The sequence below is a fragment of the Dama dama genome, chromosome 28 (genome assembly GCF_033118175.1).
Source record: "Dama dama isolate Ldn47 chromosome 28, ASM3311817v1, whole genome shotgun sequence".
In the NCBI taxonomy this organism is placed as follows: domain Eukaryota; kingdom Metazoa; phylum Chordata; class Mammalia; order Artiodactyla; family Cervidae; genus Dama; species Dama dama.
In genome coordinates, this window is record NC_083708.1 from 51,009,817 (window position 1) to 51,034,821 (window position 25,005).

Sequence of the window (25,005 nt, forward strand, 5' to 3'; positions counted from 1 at the left end):
TCATCCTGGATTATCACATTAGGACCAATGTAATCATAAGGGTGTAATAGAGGGGAAAGGGAGGCGGGGGAGTCATAGTCAGAGAAGGAGATATTACAATGAAATGATTCATTTGCTCGTTGTCAAACGCTGGAAGTGTCCAGAAGCCCAAAAAGACGAGAAAAGTAATTCTCTTCCGGAGCCTCCAGCATGAAGACACCTCTGCTGACACCTTGATTTTAGTCTCCGGAAACCCATTTCCAGCTTTCCAACTTCTGATCTCCAGAAGTGCAAGATTATAATTTGCTCTGTTTTAAGGCACAGCTGCTGCTGAGCAGCGCTCAGAGATGTCCAACTCTTTGCGACCCCTTGGACTGTAGCCCACCAGGCTCCTCTGTCCATGGGATTTTCCGGGCAAGAATACTGGAGTGGGTTGCCATTTCCTCCTCCAGTTTGAGGCACTATTTGGTAGTAATTTGTTAGTTGCGATGGGAAACTAATATAATACCAAAAGTCATGAGTGTGGTGGCCGCAGAGTAGGCTTTTGGGTATAATTGTTGGTTGATAATTCTAATCCATGAAACCTAGAGCTTCTCAGTATGAATACTGGATCTACCAAGACCTAGTTTGTTCTGGTTTTCAGGATTTTTTTTCTGAAATATTCTAGGTCTCACAAACGCACAACACTACATCACAATAGAACTGGTGAAGCTTGGGAATCTGGTAAATGACCTCAGTTGGACTCACAAATTCCTTGGCCCCTGGTCCTGAAATCCAGGACCTGGAGAAGTTCCATTTGAACCTGGACAGTTCTGCCAGGATGAGCTATTCCTCCACAAATCGCCATGCTACTCACTTCTAACTGGGGTTTGGTCAATGAAACCTCTGGGGGCTTTCCTGAGCATCTTGAGTCACTTGTCACGTGGGTTTAGTGACTGCCATCCTTTGGAGAACACAGAATACCTTTGAATTATGTTTAAAGAAAGGCGTGCATGCACACTCACTCACATCTGACTCTTTGTGACCCCATGGACTGTAGCCTGCTAGGCACCTCTATCCATGGGATTTCCCAGGCAAGAATACTGGAATGGGTTGCCATTTCCTCCTCTAAGAGAAAGGAGTGCAGGAAGGTAAAAATCTAGACAGAGAGAGAAAGATTGAGGATGAAGGAAGGGAGCAAGGAGGGACTCTTTCTGCTGCCAATGCCAGGCAAAGCCTGGTGGCGAGCTAATGACGCCCACCCAATTTTCCACCTTAACTGGCCCAGCAACGCTGGGCAGAGCATGCTAATCAGGGAATAGAAACTGAAACTGGAATACCTATATTTTTAAATTAAATTCTTGAAGAACTTGAATCACTTTACTTTCAGATATTTATTTTATTCATTTTACTCACCTATAGACCAGGGCTTCAGAATATCTGCTTCTTTTTCAAACTTCTTTCTGTTCCTCTGGAAAATGGAAACCAATGCAAATACTCAATATCATATTCTGAGCTAGGCACTGATTCAGACAGTACCTATTTTTAAATGGTGTGAAATCCATTAGATAATTACTATTGTCCCAGTTCTAAGATGAAGTGAGCATAACCAGAGTGAGTGACTTTCACAAGGACTCATTTCTGGTAGAGGGGCTGGTGTTCAGGCAGAAACCTATCTAAGGCCTAGACTCTTGAGGGCTCTGCTCATCTTTGTGAAGTGAAAGTTGCTCAGTCATGTCCAATTCTTTGCAACCCATGGACCGTGGCCCACCAGGCTCCTCTGTCCATGGGGATTTTCCAGGGAAACCACTGCAGTGGGTAGCTGTTCCCTCCTCCAGGGGATCTTCCCAACCCAGGGATTGAACCCAGGACTCCCGCATTGCAGGCGGATTCTTTACCATCTGAGCCACCAGGGAAGTCCCTGCTCTTCTTTGGGTTCGTTTAATATTTATCTGGGCTTCTCTGGTGGTTGAGCAATAAAATACCTGCTTGCAATGCAGAAGGTTGGGTTTGATCCCTGGGTCAGGAAGATCCCATGGAGAAGAAAACGGCAACCCACTCCAGCATTCTTGCCTGGAGAATCCCATGGACAGAGGAGTCTGGCAGGGCTACAGTCCATGGGGTTGCAAGAGTTGGACACGAATTAGTGCCTGAACAACCACTATCCACCAATATTTATCTGACATTTGTTTAGTACCTGCTGTGTACGAGACATGGTTCAGTGAGACGCAGACAGCAGTGAACAAAGACAATAATTACTGTCCTCAAAAAATTTACATTCTTTTGTGTTGGCAAGACTCTGGGTTTACTTCATTGGTACCCTAGGATATTCAGCAATATATATACATCATATGGCAGTCAGAGAGATGATTAATTCTGAGCAACATCCTAGTTATACTTTCCATGGGCACCTGACTTCAACCTTAACATGAGCCCAGAGAGAGTTCTGAGTTCACACTTCATGTTAATTTGCATATTTAACAAGAAGGGCTGGAATTATGCGTTTGTGATTCAGGTTTTATCTCTAGATGACTCCCAAGGGATGACAGGCAATTGTGTATTTCTCAAGTACCTCTGCCGTCTGTCCTGCTCTTTGAGGACTTGAACACTCCAGGCCCAGCAAGGCAGCTGTCCTGGACGGGGTGTTCCTTAAATACTGAATCCAAGTATGTGTGCGTGCTTCTCTCAGTTGTGTCCGACTCTTTGCGACCTCATGGACTGTATCCAGCCAGGCTCCTCTGCACATGGAATTCTCCAGGCAAGAAGACTGGAGTGGGTTGCCACTTCCTACTCCAGGGGATCTTCCTGACTCAAGGATCGATCCTGGGACTCCTGCATTGCAGGCAGATTCTTTATTGTCTGAGCCACCTGATACAGATGCATTGAATCCAAAGTCTTTTTAAATATGCGAATTCAATAAATTCTTTCATGTGGGTAATTCCCATAGCTCCCTACACTTCTTATAACTTCTGTCTCACATTACTTTTCCATGCTGCCGGAAGTACAGTGGAATTTCTATGAAAATGAGTTTTTCACTTTTAAAACATTTTTAACAGGCAGTGAATGGAATTACTACCATAATTGTTGAAACACATAGACGTGTGAGGCAAAGGAAAATGTTTTGGTGTATATACGCAGAAATATGAATACCTGTGCTATAAAGCACTTACAGGCGTGCTTGTCTCAAAGATGGAACTCTTGGAGCAGCCTGCCACCTTCAGGATAACTTCACAATGAACACTACCAGGGAACACTGGTTTTAGCCTCTGTAAATTCCAAATACCAATTCCAATAAAAACAGTTCATGATAGTTAATGGTGGAAGCTATGTTCCTCGTAGAACTTTTGCTAATATGCAATAATTTTATTAGTTTTCTTTAAGGAAAACAGCCCTTTCTTTAGTTTGAGATTCTTTTAAAAATCATAACTTACTGTTCTATCATTTCACTGCTTTTAAACCTCATTTTGCTAAGGAGAGCTGAGAACCCTAAAAACAGATCTTGCAGCTACAGTCTGAAAAATACCGTAGCTTTGGAAACTCTGCTACTTTTTAGTGGGTTCTTTATGAATTAATGACAATATTTTTGAAGACTCTTAAAAGCAACACAGTAATCCTTTCAGAGGGAGGAGGAGGAAGAGGGAGAGAAGGGGAGGGAGGGATAGAGAAAGAGGAAGATTAAGAAAACATCTACCACCACTCGTTTCTGCTGTTGTCTGTTTTTTTCCTATTGGCTGTTCCTTTCACTAAGTTACAAGGAGGTCTCCGTGTCTTAAAAAGAATAAGAAAGGTATAGAACAAAGGAGAAATAGGCTAAGGAATGACGCAATGACTCAATGCTTAATGGCATAGAGACACAACACAAGTTAGAATTAAAAATACACAAAAAGAAGGAAAAGGAGAGCATAACGGAAATCGATAGGTGAAATGCGTTACGAGAGCGCGATGTAAAAGATTATGGAAAAAGAGAACAGGGCTCAGATTGCGGGACAGGAAAATGAGCGACATATAAACAAAAGAGCGACAGAACAAATATTCATCGAGAATGAGTAAACTTTCACTATTTTCCTTTCACAAAAGGAGGAAAGGTCTGTTTTAGAACCTTCCTTTAGCCATTAATTCCATTTTTATTGGCTTCCTCCGGTTGCACCGACCTGTGAAAGACTCAGGTCAGTTTGCTTCGACTGCTTCTCAGCCTGCAACTTTGGGATCACGTGGGAAACTTGAACCAACGGCAGGCCTCACTCGGGAGGGATTAAATCAGAAAACTTGGGGGGAAACCCGGCAAGAAAATTGTTTTTTAAAGCTTCCCGCCCAACTCCGCCAGGCCGCAGAGCGTAAAAAACAAGGTGTGCCCAAGGCCTCAGTCCCGCCCCAAACCGCGGGAAGCAGCCGCAGGTGGGAGCGTGTCTCCGGCCCAGAGGGAGGCGCTCCCTTTGAGACACTCTGGGTGGAGACGCGGCGTGCGCCCTCCCGACCGCTAGGGGGCGAGCCGCACGCATTTAGCGCGCGTTCGGAAGCTCCAGCGCGGAGCGCCCCAGGCGTGCGCATGCGCCGGTGTGTCCCGGAGGTCGCCCGCGCCGCAGTTTAACCACGTGTGGTGTAACTTAGGGCATCATGTTGTGAAGAGATGGGGGCTGCGGTGGCTCGCGCAGTCAGGAATTTCAACCTAGAGAACCGGGCGGAGCGGGAAATCAGCAGAATGAAGCCTTCCCCCGCCCCCAGGCACCCCTCCACCAAGAACCTCCTGCGAGAGCAGATGAGCAGTGAGTGCTGCCGGGTTGCCTCGGGCCCCGGCGCTCGGGCTCCGGGTGCGGGTTGAGTGGTGGGCCTCGGTGCAGTGGAGGGGGTGACCGGGGTCAGCTGCAGTCACCCGGGTCAGCCGAACTCGGGAAGGTGGAGCCACCGGGCTGGTGACATTGAGACTGTCTCCTTGCTCCCGCGGAGCCGGCGGCTCCGCCTACTCCGTAGTCCTGGGGGTGTCGGCGTCTGCCCATGCTGACCCCGCCCTCCCCGGCTTTAACGCTTTGCGGCGTGATACAAGGAATCAAAATCAGAAGGAATCGTGTGCAGGAGAGCTCTCTAGACGTCTTCGCAGAACAGTGGACACCGAACTTGACCTAACATTATGAGTTACATTTAAAACACGTCCTATTGTGTTCCAGTGAATGTTGATTAAGCAAAAAATAAAGTGACTGTCTTAAAGAGAAAGCAACTCACAGATTTAGAAAACGAATTTATGGTTGTCGGGGGTGAGGACGGGGGTGTAAGGGATAGTTAGGGGCTTTAGGAAGGTCATGTACACACTGCTATATTTAAAATGGGTAACCAACAAGGACCTATTATATAGCACATGGAATTCTGCTCAATATTATGTGCCAGCCTGGATAGGAGGGAGATTTGGGGGAGAATGGATACATGTATATGTATGGCTGAGTCCCTCACTGTTGACCTGAAATACCACAGTATTGTTAATCAGCTATGCTTCTGCTGCTGCTAAGTCGCTTCAGTCGTGGCCGACTCTGTGCGACCCCATAGACGGCAGCCCACCAGGCTCCTCTGTCCCTGGGATTTTCCAGGCAGGAATACTGGAGTGGGTTGCCATTTCCTTCTCCAATGCATGAAAGGGAAAAGTGAAAGTGAAGTCGCTCAGTCGTGCCCGACTCTTAGCGACCCCATGGACTGCAGCCTACCAGGCTCCTCCGTCTATGGGATTTTCCAGGCAAGAGTACTGGAGTGGGGTGCCATTGCCTTCTCTGTAATCAGCTATACCCCAATACAAAATAAAACTTTTAAAGTTGGGGGGGAGAAAGTGACTGTTAAGTGTTAGGATCTTACAGGAAATTTTCTTTGGCTTTACAGTTGTAACGTTCTTTTTCTTTCCTTAGGCCATCCAGAAATTAAGGGAGAAATTGATAGAAAAGATGACAAACTGCTGTCATTGCTAAAAGACGTGTATGTTGATTCCCAAGATCCTGTGTCTTCTTTGCAGGTAATGTGTGTTTTCATTAAGTAAATATATAATGTAACTCCTTGGAGCTCCAGGAGAATCACGTAGAGAAGTGTGGCAAATAGTAAAAGAGAGTGAGGGCTCTGCAAGTGTAAAAGTGTCAGTGTGCTTCTGAACCAGAATGCGGAGCTTTGGCAAAGTTGAAGCACAGAGGTCTAAGCAAGACACAGATGCCTCCGTTCATTGGATATTTACTGAAATCTAAAAGACTTGTGAAAAAATGAGTAACAGACTTGTGAAAGTATTGGTTGAATGCACCTGTTATTTCAGAGTTTATAGGGTTTGGGAGGGAACTTCTACCAAATGACAATTGGTCACTTGAATGACATTTGTATGACACCAAGAGAGAGCTTTAATACTGTTTTCTCTTCCTTCAGTGGTTTGAGGTATGTTCTGATCCCAGAGCATTTTTTAGTGTTGTGTTGGTGGTGAGCTTTTTTTTGTTTGTTTTTTAAGAAAATATTCAGATAGGATTTATAAAAACAGGGAGATCGCGGAATACAGTGGGAGTGGGAACCTGTCTGTAAATACCAGGCACAGGTGCTCTGTGTCCAGTGATGAACACGGCAGTTCCAGTCCTTGCTCTCACAGAGCTTATAGTGTTGTGAGGGATGCAGGCATTAAACAAATGAGCAACCACAGGTACACAATGACTAAGTCTGTGAAGAAGTGTAAGCACTGAGCGTATCAGGGAGCTCTTTGAGATAGAAGGATCAGGGATGGTTTCTGAGGAAGTGGCATTCAGACTCAGGCCTGAACAATGGGTGGGTGTTAGCCAGATGAGTTCATGGGGGCAGGAAGCTTCTAAGTATGGAGAAGAGTTTGATTAAAGGAGAGGGAAGTGCCAGTGACAATTCCCTTTTCATTCTAAAATTCTCCAATGTCTTTCTCGGTAGATAGGCAATAAACTGCGCAGAAATGTTAATAGTTATTAGTATAATTTTAACTAGGGAAGAGAAAAACTCACATGTAAAATAAGGTTTGTGGCTTGTTACAACAACAGTTACAGGGTTCAGTTATCAGATGTTCACACACACACACAAATGTATAGGGGTTGATGTTCGTGTTCTTTATATTATCTTTAGACAGGTGTTGGATAATACTTCTGTATTGTTTCTCTCACATGTACTTATTCATTCTAAAATTAACTCTTAAAAAAAATAAAATTAACTCTTGGGGAACAAAAAACATTTAATACTTCTTATGTATGAATTACAGGAATGTAAATATAATACTTAGGAGATACACAGTGGTGTTAAAATTTCTTGGAGGGGTATTAGGAAAAATCTGAAAAGACTCATTCATGGGCAAGTGATAGTGAAGAAAAGGCTGAAGTGCCTATTTATGTTTGTCTCTTTTTATTTTGGGCAGTTCATAATTTTCTTAATGACTTGTGATGTCTTTAGACATCAGTGGTGCTGTGGCTGTCATTACGTCAAGTAATTTATTTTTGTCCGACTTTTTATCGCTATTCAAAATTTTGTGAGATGTATTAGCCTTTTTGTGTTTCATTGTGTGGACTCAGTCTAACATAAAGACAGTCTTCTATATTTTCTCAGTACTTTTATGATTATATATTTTATATTAAAATCTTTATTTGGCATTAAAAAAGTTTTTGGTGAGGGAGAACTTTTCAACTGGATGGTCAGTTGTCTAAATATAATTTATTGAATAACCCAGTCCTTTTCCCACTCATTTAAAATGCTAATACATACACATATAAGTCTGTTAACGGATTCATCAGTTCTATTTATTTTTCTGTGTCTACACTAGAATTATACTATTTTAATTAATAAAACTTTGCAAAGTATCTTGATACCTGTTATGATCGTCTTTCTTTCTTTTCAGAAGTTCTTTGACTCTTGCCACACACTTTTCCCCCATATGAACAGGTTCTTAAAAAAGTCCTAGTTTGATTATGGGTGTAATTGAATTGGAATTTATAGATTAATTGAGGAGAATTAACATTTTTGTTTTATTGAGTCTTTGAAGGGTAGAGGGAAGATTGTTACTATGGGGTCTCTTTTCTCCCTAAGTTTTTAACTACTTATTGCTACCATGTCACACAAAAAAGTGATTTTTGTATTGCAGGTACCTGCTTTGCTAGGTTATTATTTCTCTTTGTTATTCAGTTGATTCTCTTATGTTTTTCTAAAGATATTCTCATACATTGAAATGGAATTACAGTTTTCTCTCTTTCTAGTATTTATACTTAATTCTCCTCTTGCTGTGTCTGTTATTCTGTCCTGTTCTTTCCTTGCAGAGGGTGCCTGTAATTTATTAAAATAAAGTGGTTTGGTCTGATTGAAAAATACTTTTATCACAGTTAGGATGTTTTGTTCTATTTTAATTTTCTAAGAGTTTTTTTTTTTAATTAAAAGAGGACGTTGAATTTATCAGATTTTTTCAGTGTCATAATTTTAGTATTTAATATTAATCAGAAGGGAAAACTGGATACCAAAAGTATGTATTAGGTGGTAGGAAGATACAGGACTAGGAAGACAACGGAAACTTGAGTTTTTGGAACGTGAAGTTGTTAGGAGTGATTCAGGCCATAGTTGCAATATGAAGGTAGGAGAGTGTGCGGTGCCTTTAGAGTTGAGTACAGTTAGGAGCTTCCCAGGTGGCTCAGTGGTAAAGAATCTGCAGGAGACGTGGGTTCGTTACCCGGGTGGGGAAGATCCCCTGGAGGAGGGACGCAGTGGCAACCCACTCCAGTATTCTTGCCTGGGAAGTCCCATGGATAGAGGAGCCCGGCGGGCATGCAAAGAGTTGGACACAACTGAGCAACCGAGAACGCACACAGCCACAGTTAGAGGAGAGTATTGGGGTAGAAAGTTAATAGGGGCCAGATCATGAAAGTCGTTATTTGTCTTGCTAAGGAATTTGAGTTTTATCCTGAAGGCAGTTGGAAGTCATTGAAGAGTTTCCTGTGTAAGAGTGACTTCAGATTTGCTTCATTCTGAGGGCAGTTTTGAGGGAGGGAGGGAGGGAGGGAAAGGCATTTTATCCAGTGAAGAGGAGACCAGGCTTTTGCAGTAGCTCCTATAAGAGACATTGGCTTGGACAAGGGTAGTTAGTGACTGGGAGAGGAGCGAACAGGTTTGAGAGGGACTTAAAAGCATGAGCAGGATTTGGTCGTTGGTTGGTCGTAATGAGTGAGGAGAGGGAAGTGTCAACTATAACATAAGAGAAACTTGGAATCTTGAAGTGGGCTATGGGAGGTGAGTGGGGTTGGTCACTGAGTTAGAGAATATGGGGACAAAATTGTATTTTCAGAGAAAAGGGACAAGCTGATCTTTGAGGTACTTATAGGTTATCAAGTAAAAATGTCGTTAGTCATTTGGGAATTGGGATCTGAAAGTCAGGAGAAAGGTCAAGCTTTGAGACCATATTTGAGAGTCACTGATGTGTGAATAATAATAATAAGGGGGTGGTGGGATTGCTTGGGGGGAATGTGTAGTGTGAGAAGAGGGCCTGGGCCAGAACTTGGGGGCATACTAACATTTACAGGGTAGCTGAAGTGAAATAGACCACAAGGAAGGAACCACTGCGGAGACAGATGGAACACTAGGAGAGAGGTGGTATGGAAACCAAAAAAAAAAATAGTTGTGGGTATGTGGGAGTGGTCAGCAGTGTTTGCTTAAAAAGTGTCCTCTGGATTAAGATGTAATCCTCTAAATTTGAGGTCACAAGTACTATTTTTTAAAGCTGAACTGAAAAGAAGGAAACTGGTCATAAAAGAAGAGTTGTTGTTGGGTTTGATGAATGTTTGTAAAAGTTGGTGGCTAGGGCACTTTCTTTTTTTTTTTTAATTTATTTATGCACCAGCCAGGGCACTTTCATAATTTTACTGAAAAGCAGTAGTAGGCAGGGACGTTTGAAAGGGAAAGTAAAGGGGCGGGGGGCTGTAGTTGATGTAGCTGATAGAGGAATGAAATACGAGCACAAACCTGAGGATTAAGCTTGGATCAGACAGGTGGAAAGATGGGTGTGGATAGGTGGTTTTATTTATATTTGTGGAGGTCTTGTAGGCATTATTTCATTTCCTCTGAAGAGGCAAGATCTCTAGCAACATTTGAATTCACTCAAGGTGTCTGGAGGCACGTAATATAAATCATAAAGAGCAATATTGCATAAGAACCTGGAATGTTAGGCCTATGAATCAAGACAAATTGGAAGTGATCAAACAGGAGGTGGCAAGAGTGAATGTTGACATTTTAGGAATCAGCGAACTAAAATGGATGGGAGTGGGTGAATTTAACTCAGATAACCGTTAATATCTCCTACTGTGGGCAAGAATCCCTTAGAAGAAATGGAGTGGCCATCATAGTCAACAAAAGAGTCCAAAATGCAGTACTTGGACGCAGTCTCAAAAACGACAGAATGATCTCTGTTCGTTTCCAAGGCAAACCATTCAGTATCACGGTAATCCAAGCCTATGCCCCGATCAGTACTGCTGAAGAAGCTGAAGTTGAACGGTTCTATGAAGACCTACAAGACCTTCTAGAACTAACACCTAAAAAGGATGTCCTCTTCATCATAGGGGAATGGAATGCAAAAGTAGGAAGTCATGAAATACCTGGAGTAACAGGCAGATTTGGCCTTAGCGTACAGAATGAAGCAGGGCAAAGGCTAATGGAGTTCTGCCAAGAGAACGCACTGGTCATAGCCGACACCCTCTTCCAACAACACAAAAGAAGACTCTACACATGGACATCACCAGATGGTCAACACCGAAATCAGATTGATTATATTCTTTGCAGCCAAAGATGGAGAAGCTCTATACAGTCAGCAAAAACAAGACAGGGAGCTGACTGTGGCTCAGATCATGAACTCCTTATTGCCAAATTCACACTTAAATTGAAGAAAGGGAAAACCACTAGACCATTCACATATGACCTCAATGAATCCCTAACAATTATACAGTGGAAGTGAAAAATAGATTTAAGGGACTAGATCTGATAGACAGAGTGCCTGCTGAACTATGGACAGAGGTTCGTGACATTGTACAGGAGATGGAGCAAGACCATCCCCAAGAAGAAGAAATGAAAAAAAAGCAAACTGGCTGTCTGAGGAGGCCTTAAAAATAACTGAGAAAAGAAGAGAAGCCAAAAGCAAAGGGGAAAAGGAGAGATACACCCGTTTGAATGCAGAGTTCCAAAGAATATCAAGGAGCGATAAGAAGGCCTTCCTCAGTGATCAGTGCAAAGAAATAGAAGAAAACAATAGAGTGGGAAAGACTAGAGATATCAAGAAAATTAGAGATACCAAGGGAACATTTCATGCAAAGATAGGCTCAATAAAGGACAGAAATGGTATGGACCTAACAGAAGCAGAAGATATTAAAAAGAGGTGGGAAGAATACACATAAGAAGTGTACAAGAAAGATCTTCAGGACCCAGATAATCACGATGGTGTGATCACTTACCTAGAGCCAGACATCGTGGAATGGGAAGTCAAGTGGGCATTAGGAAGCATCATTATGAACAAAGCTAGTGGAGGTGATGGAATTCCAGTTGAACTATTTCAAATCCTGAAAGATGATGCTGTGAAAGTGCTCCACTCAATATGGCGGCATATTTGGAAAACTCAGCAGTGGCTACAGGACTGAAAAAGGTCAGTTTTCATTCCAATCCCACAGAAAGGCAATGCCAAAGAATGCTCAAACTACCGCACAATTGCACTCATCTCACACACTAGTAAAGTAATGCTCAAAATTCTCCAAGCCAGGCTTCAACAATACGTAAACCATGTACTTCCAGATTTTCAAGCTGGATTTAGAAAAGGCAGAGGAACCAGAGATCAAATTGCCAACATCTGCTGGATCATTGAAAAAGCAGCAAGAGAGTTCCAGAAAAACATCTATTTCTGCTTTACAGACTATGCCAAAGCCTTTGACTGCGTGGATCACAATAAACTGTGGAAAATTCTGAAAGAGATGGGAATACCAGACCACTTGACCTGCCTCTTGAGAAATCTGTATGCAGGTCAGGAAGCAACAGTTAGAACTGAACTTGGAACAGCAGGCTGGTTCCAAATAGGAAAAGGAGTATGTCAAGGCTGTATATTGTCACCCTGCTTATTTAACTTATATGCAGAGTACATCATGAGAAACACTGGGCTGGAGGAAGCACAAGCTGGAATCAAGATTGCCGGGAGAAATATCAATAACCTCAGGTATGCAGATGACACCACCCTTATGGCAGAAAGTGAAGAAGAACTAAAGAGCCTCTTGATGAAAGTGAAAGAGGAGAGTGAAAAAGTTGGCATAAAGCTCAACATTCAGAAAACTAAGATCATGGCATCTATTCCCATCACTTCATGGCAAATAGATGGGGAAACAGTGGCTGACTTTATTTTTTTGGGCTCCAAAATCACTGCGGATGGTGACTGCAGCCATGAAAATAAAAGATGCTTACTCCTTGGAAGAAAAGTTATGACCTACTAGACAGCATGTTGAAAAGCAGAGACATTACTTTGCCAACAAAGTCCGTGTAGTCAAGGTTATGGTTTTTCTAGTAGTCGTGTATGGATGTGAGAGTTGGACTATAAAGAAAGCTGAGTGGCGAAGAATTGATGCTTTTGAACTGTGGTGTTGGAGAAGACTCTTGAGAGTCCCTTGGACTGCAAGGAGATCCAACCAGTCCATCCTAAAGGAGATCAATCCTGAATGTTCATTGGAAAGACATATTGATGCTGAAACTCCCAATACTTTGACTACCTGATGCAAAGAACTGACTCACTGGAAAAGACCCCGTTGCTGGGAAAGATTGAAGGCAGGAGGAGACGGGAACCACTGAGGATGAGATGGTTGGATGGCATCACTGACTCAATGGACATGAGTTTGAGTAAACTCCAGCAGTTGGTGATGGACAGGGAGGCTTGGTGTGCTGCAGTCCATGAGGTTGCAAAGAGTTGGACAGGACTGAGCGACTGAACTGAACTGAATATGAAAAGAAAACTGGGAAAAAGGATGAAGATTGTCAGGTAAGCTCTTAGGGCAGGATCAGTTTCCTGCCTTTCTAAAGCAGTTTATTTTTTCCAATCAGCTTGTTATTCTTTTAATACATATGAAATAATGTGGTGAGTGGATGATATCCATTTGATTGTTTTCTACCTAAATTTAATGATTGAAGTATGGTTGTGAAATATGGAAAAGTGCCATCAAACTAACACTCATTATAAAGAGAAAATGTAGTTTGGAGACGCATGGGTAATATTTGTTTGAAGAAGAAAAATAGAGATTCAAGGCACAGAAGTAGATGTCAAATCTTTGCTCTCATCCTAAAAGCCTGGTTTTTGGTTTTTGTCTTTTGATACTAGGTAAAGGATGCCGGAACACATCAGAAGCCTAAGGAGTTCAGGCTGCCAAAAGACCATCAGTTTGACATGATGAACGTTAAGAACATTCCTAAAGGCAAAATTTCCGTTGTAGAGGCATTGACACTTCTCAATAATCATAAACTTTATCCAGACACATGGACTGCTAAGAAAATAGCTGAAGAATACCATCTAGAACAGCAAGATGTAAATTCCCTTCTCAAATATTTTGTTACTTTTGAAGTAAAACTCTTCCCCCCTGGAGGCAAGAAAGCAATACAATCAAAATGAAGAGAATCTTGACGGGACTTTTCCTGTCCTTGTCCAGATGCCCTGTTTATTTTCCTCACTTGTAGCATGTTAAATTATATAAATTACCGATTGTGTTGAGTTCCCTCCTGGTGAGAGCTTGCTATTTATGAACTCTCTTGAATTTTCAGGATGCCTGATAGGATTGATTTTTCTCCCTTTTAAACTTTGGTTTAGTTTGTGTTCTTATGTAATATCAGCATGACTAATCACATGTATAAATTTACTGTAAATAAAAGTTACTGTATTTTAAGCAAATCTATCATGAACATTTAAGTTGGTCATGTAGCCTCTTGGGAAATGTCCCGAATCCTTTGTTTAACATTCAGAGCTTCATCTTCTAGTGTAGGTGGCTGATTTATTCTTCCTGTGGAATAGTAAAAGGAAGAGTTTTCCTGACTCTTAAGACTGGGACTTTTTTTTTGTTGAGAAAAGAGACGCTTGACATTGAAGTCCAATAACAGTGTTTCCTGAATAAAGGCAGACAGGAGACTGGATACAAAACAGTAGAAAATATATTTTTATTACTGTTCCAGGGAAAAAGAACTAGTGGAGGCTTACCTTGTTTTGAATGAATTTTACATATAAAATAACTTTTAAAAAATACAAGCAAGAATTAGTGTTTATAAACACTAATTGTCAGCCTCTGCTTTGACAACCAAACAGGTAAGTCCGAAAGCTTTCAGAGAGGCAGGCGGTGGAAACTCTCTGAAAAAAAAAAATAAGTTTTCTGTGGACTTAGTGTAAAAGTATAAGAAAATTTTAAAGCATAGTTAAATCAAAGAACCATGGTGAATTGAATTTGGTGATCAAATACATGTGTTTTTTTCCGATATAAATACTGGTTGAAAGATGAGATAAAAAAGAGCAAGTAGAAATATAAAGTGTGATCACTGGAAAAGACTTGGAAGATTGCTGTCTCGATCATTTAACAAACTTAGGAGCAGTGTGAGCCGGTACTTGGGTCTTCAGCAAGATTGCGTAAGCTTAGCTCTGTCATATTAATACCTCCGGGAGTTTGGGTAGATTGCACAACCTCTTTGAGATTGCTTCCTCTGTAAAATGAATATAATGCTGCTTTATTAAGTCAAAAGGTTACTGTGAAGATGCATAATGACTACAGAGGATGGAACAAATTCGACTTGAATTTTTGTAGTTGAGATGAGAAGCCCGGGGAAGTTTCCTGACCTATTTACGATTTTTCTGTAGTTTATGACGTAGTCAGGCCCAGAGTTTAGGATTTTAAAATCCTCGTGGTATATTTTTCCTGTGATCTGTGGGATATTCACAGAATGTGGTAAGGAAGATTTCAAGTTATCAGTGTTTTTCTGAGGGAAGACAGGCATCCCCTACTTCACAGGGATTTCCCCTGGAAATAATATGGAAGGTGCTGAGGAATGAAGCATGGTGATGGAATGAGGCCTTTGTAATGCTGAGAAGAGAAAAACTGACAGAGATGGGAGTTTTAAGCTGTGTTCAGATGAATAAACTATACCTAGACCATATTTGGTTCAAAACCACTTTTTTTTAAGAAAACAAGAATTCTGTCTTTAAAATTGTGTTTTAAAACTCTGGTAACTCAAATCATCAAAACTGTTTTTCTTTACCAAATAAAGGTCAATACCTCTACTTGAATCATGGTAATGCTGTTTCTGAGCCATCTTCACTATTCAGATCTGCACTGTGGATAGGTAGCTATAAATATGGCTGTGGTTATGTAGTGTTGCATGATGAAGTCCTTCCCATATCATCGATTAGCCTATTACTGCTTTGTATCATATGTAGGAGAGTGTTGAGCAGTACTGGTGTCACAGGAGGGATGGAATTGAGATTCAGAAAATCTGGGTGTAGATCTCAGCATCACTTCAAGCCACGTGATGTTAGAAGTGTCCTCAATTGTAAAACAGGTAATAATTGCTAGCATTTTTAAAGCAATTACTGTACTAGGCATTGATCGGGGTGCTTTACATGTGTTAACTTGCTTAATATTTACCACTGGTAGGAGGATAAGTACTGTTACTGTATTTTACAAGGAAAATTGAAGTACAGGGATCTATAAAAGTTTGCCTAGCAAATGTTGGAACCCAGATTTAAACTCTTAATAAATTGTTTTCACAACCTTGTGCCCCTGACCGCGGCACTCCCTTCATTGTTTCTCTGTGGGATTATAAAAATTAAGTGCGATGGCATGCAAGGTGCCCGGGCTGTGTGAAGCCGGGACTATGCAGTGCCCTGAGTGTGAGAATCTTCTGTGGACCTCTGGAAAAATACACATCGGGCCCTTCTCTGCTGTGGTAGACTGCTTTAGTAAGGCTGAGAGACTTCTTTGTTGATGAGCTCTGGATCAGGGATGTCTTAAAAATACTTAATGACCAGCGTGTTGCACTGACCATCTGTGCAGTTTAAATATCAACATTGTCTGAGTCTAAAGTTTCCTATGAAAGAAGAAAAGGGAGAGGAGATAGGAGGGTAATTTTGAGGGAGTTTGAAGGAGAGCAATTTTATGGGGCATGAAAAAGGAAGAAGGGAATAATTCCTGTAGGTTCGTGGTTAGCAGGGTTAGGGGAAGACAGGGAGGTTAATCATAGGATGAGCAGAACTGGGATCCAGGAAGCTGATACAGAAAAGCTGCCCAACTGGGCGGATTTGGCAAAGTTCTGCCAAAAATAGGGTCACCATATAATTTATTGCTCAAACTGAGATGCTTGAGAGTGAAGAGGGCACCAGTTACATTAGGACAACAGGCATAAGCTGGAACGTCTCGGACAAGCCGGGAGGTGTGGTAAAGGGCATTCATGGAGAGGTCGGCCACCTGTGATCCGGCTGCAATCCCCTTAGCTCCGCATGGCCAACGTTTAACACCTCAGCATTAGCCGATCAGGAGTGGCTCCTGTCTGTGCCAGAAGGCTTTTCTTGGTCCCAACTAATGCTTATGCATGGACATCCCCTCCTGCATATCTACTCCATGCTCTAAAACACCCATAATCCCAAGGAAAGGGGGGTGGGGCCCTGGAGGTTTAGGTTAGTATGATGACGCTTCTGTACTCTTACCTCCAGGGGTTGAACTGAAGTGGCACAGAGCGCCCTGAGTTGGGGCTCAGCTTACAGACAGCTTATTGGGTACAAGCTGAAAATGTGTAAGAAATGAACACGAAGGGTTAGAAGGATTTTATATATCCTAAATAGCCATCACTTATACAGCTCATCCCTTTATAGCTACTCTAGCTTACTTGTCTAGACAGACCATTAAATGTTTTGAGAGGACTTATCTGGCTACTCCATTTCTTCTGCTCTAGGAATATTATAATAGAACTGAGTTACTTGTTAGGAGAAATGGTGAAATAACAGAAGTTCTTAGATCTAAGTCCATATGTAAAAACTCAAAGCTTTACCTTCAGCGCATATAGGTGACTAATTCTGTGGCTTTTCATTGCCGTTGTCTGCATCTGACAATAGAACTGTGTCTTGGGAAGAACTGTAGGAGTTAGAAGAACAGAATCCTGAGCAGAGATGAGTTTCTGTAAGTTTTAATGTATTAATGTTGTGAAGTACATAGCAGGTAACATCCAAATGGATTCTTCCTTACTTCCTGTGAGGAAAAAGGCAATGGGTAGGTCACTATAAAGATGAACAATTTGGGGATAAGAATTCAGTCAAAATGAGATAAGCTAGTACTTGGATGTTGAGAAGTAATTCCTGAGATGAGAGGAAATAGGTAGCATTGTAGTCTTGAGGAGCAGAAAGATTTCTTGGTTATTTGAGAGACTATAACCTTTGGAAAGGTGCATTTTTAAAGAAGAGAGCTGCAACAATGTCACCTCAGTGACAATGAACTCTGCTTCTGGTTCCAAAGAAAATAATAAAAGTATTTATGCATAGGATTGATTATTGACATTTACATCTGGAAACAGGCTACTGAGGAAAAACGTAATATTTGATTTATTTGTAAAATAAGCCTCAGGCCTTTTTCTTTTTTTCAAAAGAATAAGTAATGATTGCTCTTAATACAAGTATGTTTTGTCATAAAAATTCCACTTAGAATGATTTTGAGCAAATTTGCTACTTTAGTATACCTTATGTATGGGAAATACTGTAGCCAGATTTTTCTTTAAATGCCTTCCTGCATTTCTAGGAAGGTATAATAATTCAAATAAATTAATAATTTAACTGAAATATGTAATGAAGATTATTTCATTTTGTAATTATAATTTCATTTTTCAGTGATGCTTATTACACAGTAGTACGTTTTTGTGTAAGATTTAAATTGTATTTTCCTTTTACCTTGCTTTTTTCAATATATGGCATATGGTTCCACATAAATTTTTATGAATTGGTGAGTATGTAAAAGATGCTGCTTTTTAATTATTCAATTAAGAAACAGTGCAAATGGGCTATATTTATACTATGTCACTATATATTATATTACTTAAATTTAATATTACTTTATATTTACTTTAATATTTAATATTATTTTATTTGTTTTAATATTACTTTAATGTTACTATATATTACTTAAATTTCTATTACTGTGGGGAAAGCCCTGCATAGAATATTCAACTCTTAACGAACTCTGTGCTTCAGGCTATTATCTATTTGTTATACAGTCATTTCTATTTCAGTCTTCCGTCCCTAGTCTTGGCCCACACTGATGCTTTTGGTTCAGATAAGGTGCTTAGAGATGAAAAAACACTTAACATTTCACAATGTCACCGAAGCAGATGAGCACCTTTTCTTCTCTTTGGTTATTCTTGTTACCTCTTTTCCTTTTGTTGCTGACCATGGTGCTTCAGGAGGAGTAACAAAAGGTAAGATAAAGGATTTTGAGAGATTCCAAAGCCTTTAAAACAGCATCCTGAATGAGACCTTTATTAAATATTTAGGTCGCACCTTCTGTTTTTTAAGGGACCCACTTTTAGATAGGTCAAATGGACGACCCACTTCTGAATGTAGATGCAAGATTAATAGCATGATTCTTTTAAAACTTTGCTTGCTCAAGTAATTTATTAAGGCAAGAGAAGACAAACATTTCACCTTTGCTTCATAATATTGAATAGAGAAGTGGCTTTTCATATCATTTCCTCGAATCAGTAATATTGCTGGTTATTCATTTGTTTATTCATCACCACAAATATTTAGTTTTCTATTTACTGTGTGCCAGGCACTCTTCTAGAAGCTAGGAACACAGGGAAGATAACATCATGAAGCTTACAGTTTTACGTTAGCCGCTGTTTCAGTTATCTATAGCTGCACAACAAATCATCTCAAAATCTAGCAGCTTAGGGACTTCCGTCGTGGCTCAGTGGCTGAGACTCCATGCTCCCAATGCAGGGGGCCTGAGTTCAATACCTGGTCAGGGAACTAGATTCTGCATGCCACAACTAACAGTTCATATGCCAGAACTAAGGATTCCGCATTCCTTGGTGAATATTCTGTGTGCCACAACCACGACCTAGCACAGGCAAATAAAGAACTATATTAAAAAAAAACAACAAAAAACTAGCAGCTTAAAAAAAAACCAAAACAATTCCCTATTATCTTCCAAGGTTTTGCAGATTGTTGGAGCTCAGCTGGGCAGTTTTCCCTTGTGATCTCTCGTGTAATTTCAGTGAGAACAAGTGCCATCTGAAGGCTGATCTGGGCCAGACGTCCAAGGTGGCCCACACACATGGCAGGCAGCTGTTGCTGGTTGTTAACTGAGAATTCAGCTAAGATTGGATCAGCACATCTGTAGGCAGGCTCTCTATGTGGCATGGGCTTCTTATAGCGTGGTGACTGCCTGGGTTCCAAAAGCAAATAGTACAGGACAAAGAAAGTAGAATTGTCAGAACTTGTCAGAGCATCACTTCTTCTGTCAGTGCAGTCAGAGAGTGTGGGTAGGGATTCCAGGGCACGGAGCACCGGCCGTACTCCCAATGGGAGAAGGTCACAGAATTTGTTGTCGTCTTTGCCCTTTGCAGTGCATCACATCTGGAAGTGCATGCTGTCAGTTTGTCATTTGGATGATGTTAACTTTGACAGCTTGGTTAAGGTGGTATCTGCCATATTTTCTCTGTAAAATCACTATTTTTTTTCCCTTGTAATTATTAAGTTATTGATTAGGAAGGGGCATGAGAGGTACTTGAAGTATTGTCTATTTTGATCTTGGAGGACATTGCATTTAGTATATATCTAGGTACAAATACATCAAGATCAAGCCATTCATTTCAAAATAAAGCATTTTACACACTTGAGTGTAATAGGCTTAATATTTCAGTTAAAAAAAAAAGTCTTAAATCTTCATCTATATATGTTGCCTGGTTGTACTTTGGTTGATTTGACAATGATTTCACTAGTCTCCCAGTTACAAAGACCAAAACACTCAGACCTCTCTTCACTGTTCTTTAATTCAACTCTGCCTGCAGCTTCCAGCCTCCATCATGACTATATTCATTTTCCAACTGACACCCAGACTCATTTTTCTTAAAAAATGCAAATGTGAAACTGTTGTTCCCCTGCTTTAAATTCATTTCATCACCCCTAGGATAAAATACAAGTTCCTTGAATTTTAAGGAGTTCCATGCCTGCTTAATCTCTTTAAACTCATTTCTCATGACTTTCGGTGTGAACACAGTCTTCTGTACTCAATTTCCTACTGGGGTACTATTGGTCTATGACCTAAAAGGCAAAATAACACTTCAGTGGTTTATCGAATGGTAATTCAGTTCACTTCAGTTTGATAAATATTACTTGAGTGTTAATTTTTTTTCATTTATTTTTATTAGTTAGAGGCTAATTACTTTACAATCTTGTAGTGGTTTTTGCCATACATTGACATGAATCAACCATGGATTTACATGTGTTCCCCATCCTGTACTTGAGTGTTAATTGGGCGCAAGTCTCTGACATAGGTAGAGGTAAGAGTTATGACAAGAAATGAATGAAGTCCTTGCTTTCTGTTGGAATAAGAGAAGTGTACAAATCCACCCCCACCCTAGGGCAGAATTTAATAAGTGCCCTAAGGATTAGAAATAAAATGCAATGGGAATTCATAGGAGGAAGAGATGAGAACCCTGCTGAGCAAGGTTTATTTGTCTTAATTAATGCTACTGTCTCAAGGAAAATGAAAGGGAAAATCATATAAATGTAATTAGCTAGTCAAAAAATTAAGGTTCCAGAGAACCCAGTCCATTGATATGGGTGGTGTATTTGGTGGCTGTGCAAACAGGAGGTCTTTCACTCCGAGCTGTAACATACTTTCACATTTCTTGAGAGGTTATTGAAGGTATGTGCCTTTTGCACGGTTTCTATTTTCTTAGGCTGGTGGTTACTGTTTGCATTTTTATTTTCTCCTTGCAGAGCACTGCTGTGGCTGAGACAGTGCAGGCTCACCCTCTCTCATGCTCACTAGAGGGCTTTTGTGCTGAGTGGGCTGTTGTGAGAGGGATTATTTTAATGTTTATGAAGAAGTGTGACCTCTCAGACCTTTACATTTCATTAGATTCCTAGTGTTCCTTCTACTTAATATTTGTATTTATGTACATTAGAATGCTTTGGTTATATAGCTGCTATAGAAAAGCCAACTGTATTCATTTTCTAGGGTTGTCATAACAAGGTTCCACACACTTGGTGGCTGAAACAAACACACCTTTCTCATAGTTCTAGATTCTAGAAGTCTGGGAGCAAAGCGTTGTCATGGCCGTCTCTCCTGAGGCCTCTCTCCTTGGCTTGAAGGGAGCCATCCTCTCCCGTGTCTTCACAAGGGTTTTCCTCTGTGCCTGTCTGTGTCCTGATCACCTCTTACAAGAACGTCAGTCCCATGGGATCAGGGCCCACTCTGAACGGCCCTGTCTTAATGGCTCAGCAGTAGAGAATCCGGCTGTAGTGCAGGAGATGTGAGTTCGATGCCTGGGTCGGGCAGATTCCCTGGAGGGGGAAGCGGCAACCCACTCCTGTATTCTTGCCTGGAGAATCCATGGGCAGAGGAGCCTGGTGGTCTGCAGTCCATGGGGACCGCAAGAGTCAGACACGACTTAGCGACTAAGCCATCACTACAACCACCACTACACCAAATACAGTCACGTTCGGAGGTGTTTGGTGTTAGGACTTCAACAAAGGAAGTTTGAGGGAACATAATTCAACCAGTAAGAGCAACCTATGTCAGATTTCAGTTGCATATAATTATTTTTTTAAGGACATAATTCAATCTTGGTGTATTTTGTATAAAGTTCAAATTGGTTTATGCAGCAGTTTAGAATGCACATTTCTGTTAATGATAGTGAAGACTTCTGTCTATTGAAGCATCCTATTGCATTGGATGGTATTTTAGCCAGAATTGGGTTCATCGCCTTCATTTTGCAGGTTCACTGTCTAAAGTCAAACAATTCAAAGCAGAGTCTAGGAATTCAGGGTCCTGGTTCCCCAATTCACCATACAGTATTGGACCTCCATTATAATATTGGACCTCCATTGTAAGATTACTTGTTTCCTGATTGTGATTTGGAAACAGTGTAAGAGTCTCTTTTGTCATCAGAAATAAAATTAGTAACAGTTCTAGTTTTACGCTTAAGGCATTTAATTGTATTCTAGTGCTTTGAAAAATATTTACAATCTGTGTGTAATACCCTTGTTAATTGTTCATAAGTGAACTAGAGGTTATTTAGCATATTAGCAAGGTGTACCTGTGTTCAAGTGTCAGCTTCTGCCACTTATTGGGAAGTTACTTAAACATTCTCAATTTCATTCCCCCAGCAATGAAGTTCCTCTATATTTAGCTGTGAGAATATATCAAAATAAGAAATAAAATGTCTAATTTTTGTAAACATCAGAATAAAATAAAAATCCCTTATCATAGCAATGTATCATGTTTATGTTTATCATAACTGTGATAGTGATTAAAAATGGTTTTGGGGCCTGTGGTAATTCTTTTTTCACATTATTATTGTATTTATATCTTTGTAAATTTAAATCCTTCCTTCTTCATATGTTTCCATATTTATAAACATTTTTCATAATTTTGAAATTTTTTCAGAAATGGCAATACAGTTTATAAGTAAAATAAAGTGGTTTCACTAATTGAGTTAGTTAATTAAAAGGAAAGAGAATTCTGTAAGAATATTAATTTAAGAGGAATGTCAAACTTGATTTGTGATGAGTTATGAGAGAGGCTATGAGATATAAGACATTAGAAGATTAATTCTTAATTATTTAACTTGATACTTAGTGTGATATAATCAGACTCTATCACATGGGATTTTTATTATTTGCCAGTACTGGACAAAAGCAGACCATTTAAATAAAAGTGATTTCTAAGAAGAAAGCAAATGATAGTTGCTGAGCAAAGTTTTGAACACATTTAACTTGTTCTGGAGAATAAATTTAAAACCAAAATTTGCTTTCCAGACTTAATATATTACTATATATTTGAGGAGATTATGCTAATTACAAATGTGTGATTACTTTTTCTCTAACATGACTTCTATTTTATTTTATTTTTTATTTATTTATTTTTAATGACTTCTATTTTAAAAGTGTGTATGTTTACATATCTTTGCTTATCCTGTGAATTTATGACAGAAAAAGTGCATGCCTTTAAAGGAAAAAAATATTTTTAGCTGTGCTGCAGTTTATGGGGTTTTAGTTCCCCAGCCGGGGATTGATCCCCAACAGTGGAAGCACCGAGTCCTAACCACCAGATTGCAAGGAATTCCCTAAAAATATTATCATTAGTGCATTTACCAATTTTGTCAGTTTGATTAGGGAGATCTCAATCTAACTCTAGTGATGGTAAATTTTTATGAAATAAATAATCTGTAGGAAGCCCCAAAATAAAATATTTTATTCCTTTGTGCATGCATGCTAAGTTGCTTCAGTCCTGTCCACTCTTTGTGACCCCATGGACTGACTGTAGCCCACCAGGCTCCTCTGTCCATGAGATTGCTGCAGGCAAGAATACTGGAGTGGGTTGCCATGCCCTCCTCCAGGGGATCTTCTTTTGCAGAGTACTACAAATATGTGAACCACTGAGTTCATCATGCTAATGTTGATAATAATATTTTTGTGGCATATATTTACAGTGTTTATTATTTATTGGACATAGTGGTACTTTACATTTCTTATTGCATTTTATCCTCCCAGTTACTCTATCTGGTAGCTTTTTTTCCCCTTCCTGCACCATGAGACATGTGGGATCTTAGTTCCCCAACTAGGGGTGGATCCTGTACCTCCTGCATTGGAAGCGTGGAGTCTTAACCACTGGACCACCAGGGAAGTCTTTATGGTAGCTTTTTAAGAATTATTATCCCCAGGTCACAGGTGAGAAAACTGGATGTTAGAATGCTAAGTATCTACTTGATTGCCAGTCATGTTGTAAGTCGGTGGGGGAGGGGCTATCCCAGATGCAAGTCCTGGTCCAAAGCCCTGGCCTTGACCACGGTAGGGGTGGTGGGTTGCTTTACCATCACCACACCTAGATTCTACTTGTCATGCTCAGCATACAAGCAAGACTCTTTAACTTTGAGGCTGGAAACAAATATGACCTACAGTAAGGATTCCCAGAAAGGTAAATTGCAGCGTGACGCGATATGCCATAATGAAACTTACAGAAGTGGCTATTGGGCTGCACATGAAGGAGAGCCAGGAATTTGGAGGAAAGCTTTTCCTGGTGGCTCAGATGGTAAAGAATCTGCTTGTAATGCAGGGGACCTGGTTTCTCATGCCTGGGTCGGGACGATCCCCTGGAGAAGGGAATGGCAACCCACTCCAGTATTCTTGCCTGGAGAACCCCACAGACAGAGGAGCCTGGCGGGCTACAGTCCATGGGGTCGCAAAGAGTCAGATACGACTGAAGCAACTAACATTTGCACTTTTTTTTTTAGTGTGGAGAGAGGGAATAACGTATAAAGACTGGAAGTACTCATTTTACCCAGTGTTTATGTATTTATTGAGTATGGGTCAGTAGTTTGCCTTATATTCTTTTCTCCTACATCGCCTCTGTCCCCCTAGGGAGGATTGGTTTCTTTATTTTCACAGATTTAGAGGATCTCAGCTATCTTGTATTGCTAGAGCTTCTCTAACATCACGCTGTGTCTTGAGAGTCTTTGCTGCCTTGCCGGTTGCCTCATCTTTGATGAATCAGTGCTGGCCTTTGAGGTACACACACATGGTTCTGCATAGTATCCTTGGTGATGAGATGCTGATAGAGGCTTTCAAATGCTGATTGACTGGACCTTCATATTCAGACATCTCAAAGGCTCAGAAAAGAAAGGTCAGCTCCCTAAATGAGATTCCTAAAGATATGCACCAGGAATTCTCTCCTCTCTTGACAACATCTGATTATGTTAATTACGGCAGCTTAGTTGGTTGTTCTGATGGTAAACAGAGAGGAACCCTAGCAAGGGAGAAGTGGTAAGAGATTTGCTTTGAGGAGAGGG

The 25,005-nt window shown here is 40.6% G+C and overlaps 1 protein-coding gene across 1 annotated transcript; it reads left to right on the forward strand.

The window, feature by feature from the left end:
- The first annotated feature begins 4,492 nt into the window (after positions 1-4,492).
- NDUFAF4 (NADH:ubiquinone oxidoreductase complex assembly factor 4) lies at positions 4,493-15,648 on the forward strand. The gene is made up of 3 exons (XM_061131590.1): positions 4,493-4,721; positions 5,844-5,947; positions 13,292-15,648. The coding sequence occupies exons 1-3, from the start codon at positions 4,586-4,588 to the stop codon at positions 13,577-13,579; spliced, it is 528 nt and encodes a 175-aa protein (XP_060987573.1). The 5' UTR covers positions 4,493-4,585; the 3' UTR covers positions 13,580-15,648.
- The last annotated feature ends 9,357 nt before the right edge of the window (positions 15,649-25,005 follow it).

Bases quoted from the DNA above. Each gene is read 5' to 3' on its own strand.
- NDUFAF4 (XM_061131590.1), top strand. From the start codon at position 4,586: ATGGGGGCTGCGGTGGCTCGCGCAGTCAGGAATTTCAACCTAGAGAAC. The intron at 4,722-5,843 runs GTGAGTGCTGCC...TTCTTTCCTTAG, and splicing joins CCTGCGAGAGCAGATGAGCA to GCCATCCAGAAATTAAGGGA. The intron at 5,948-13,291 runs GTAATGTGTGTT...TTTTGATACTAG, and splicing joins ATCCTGTGTCTTCTTTGCAG to GTAAAGGATGCCGGAACACA.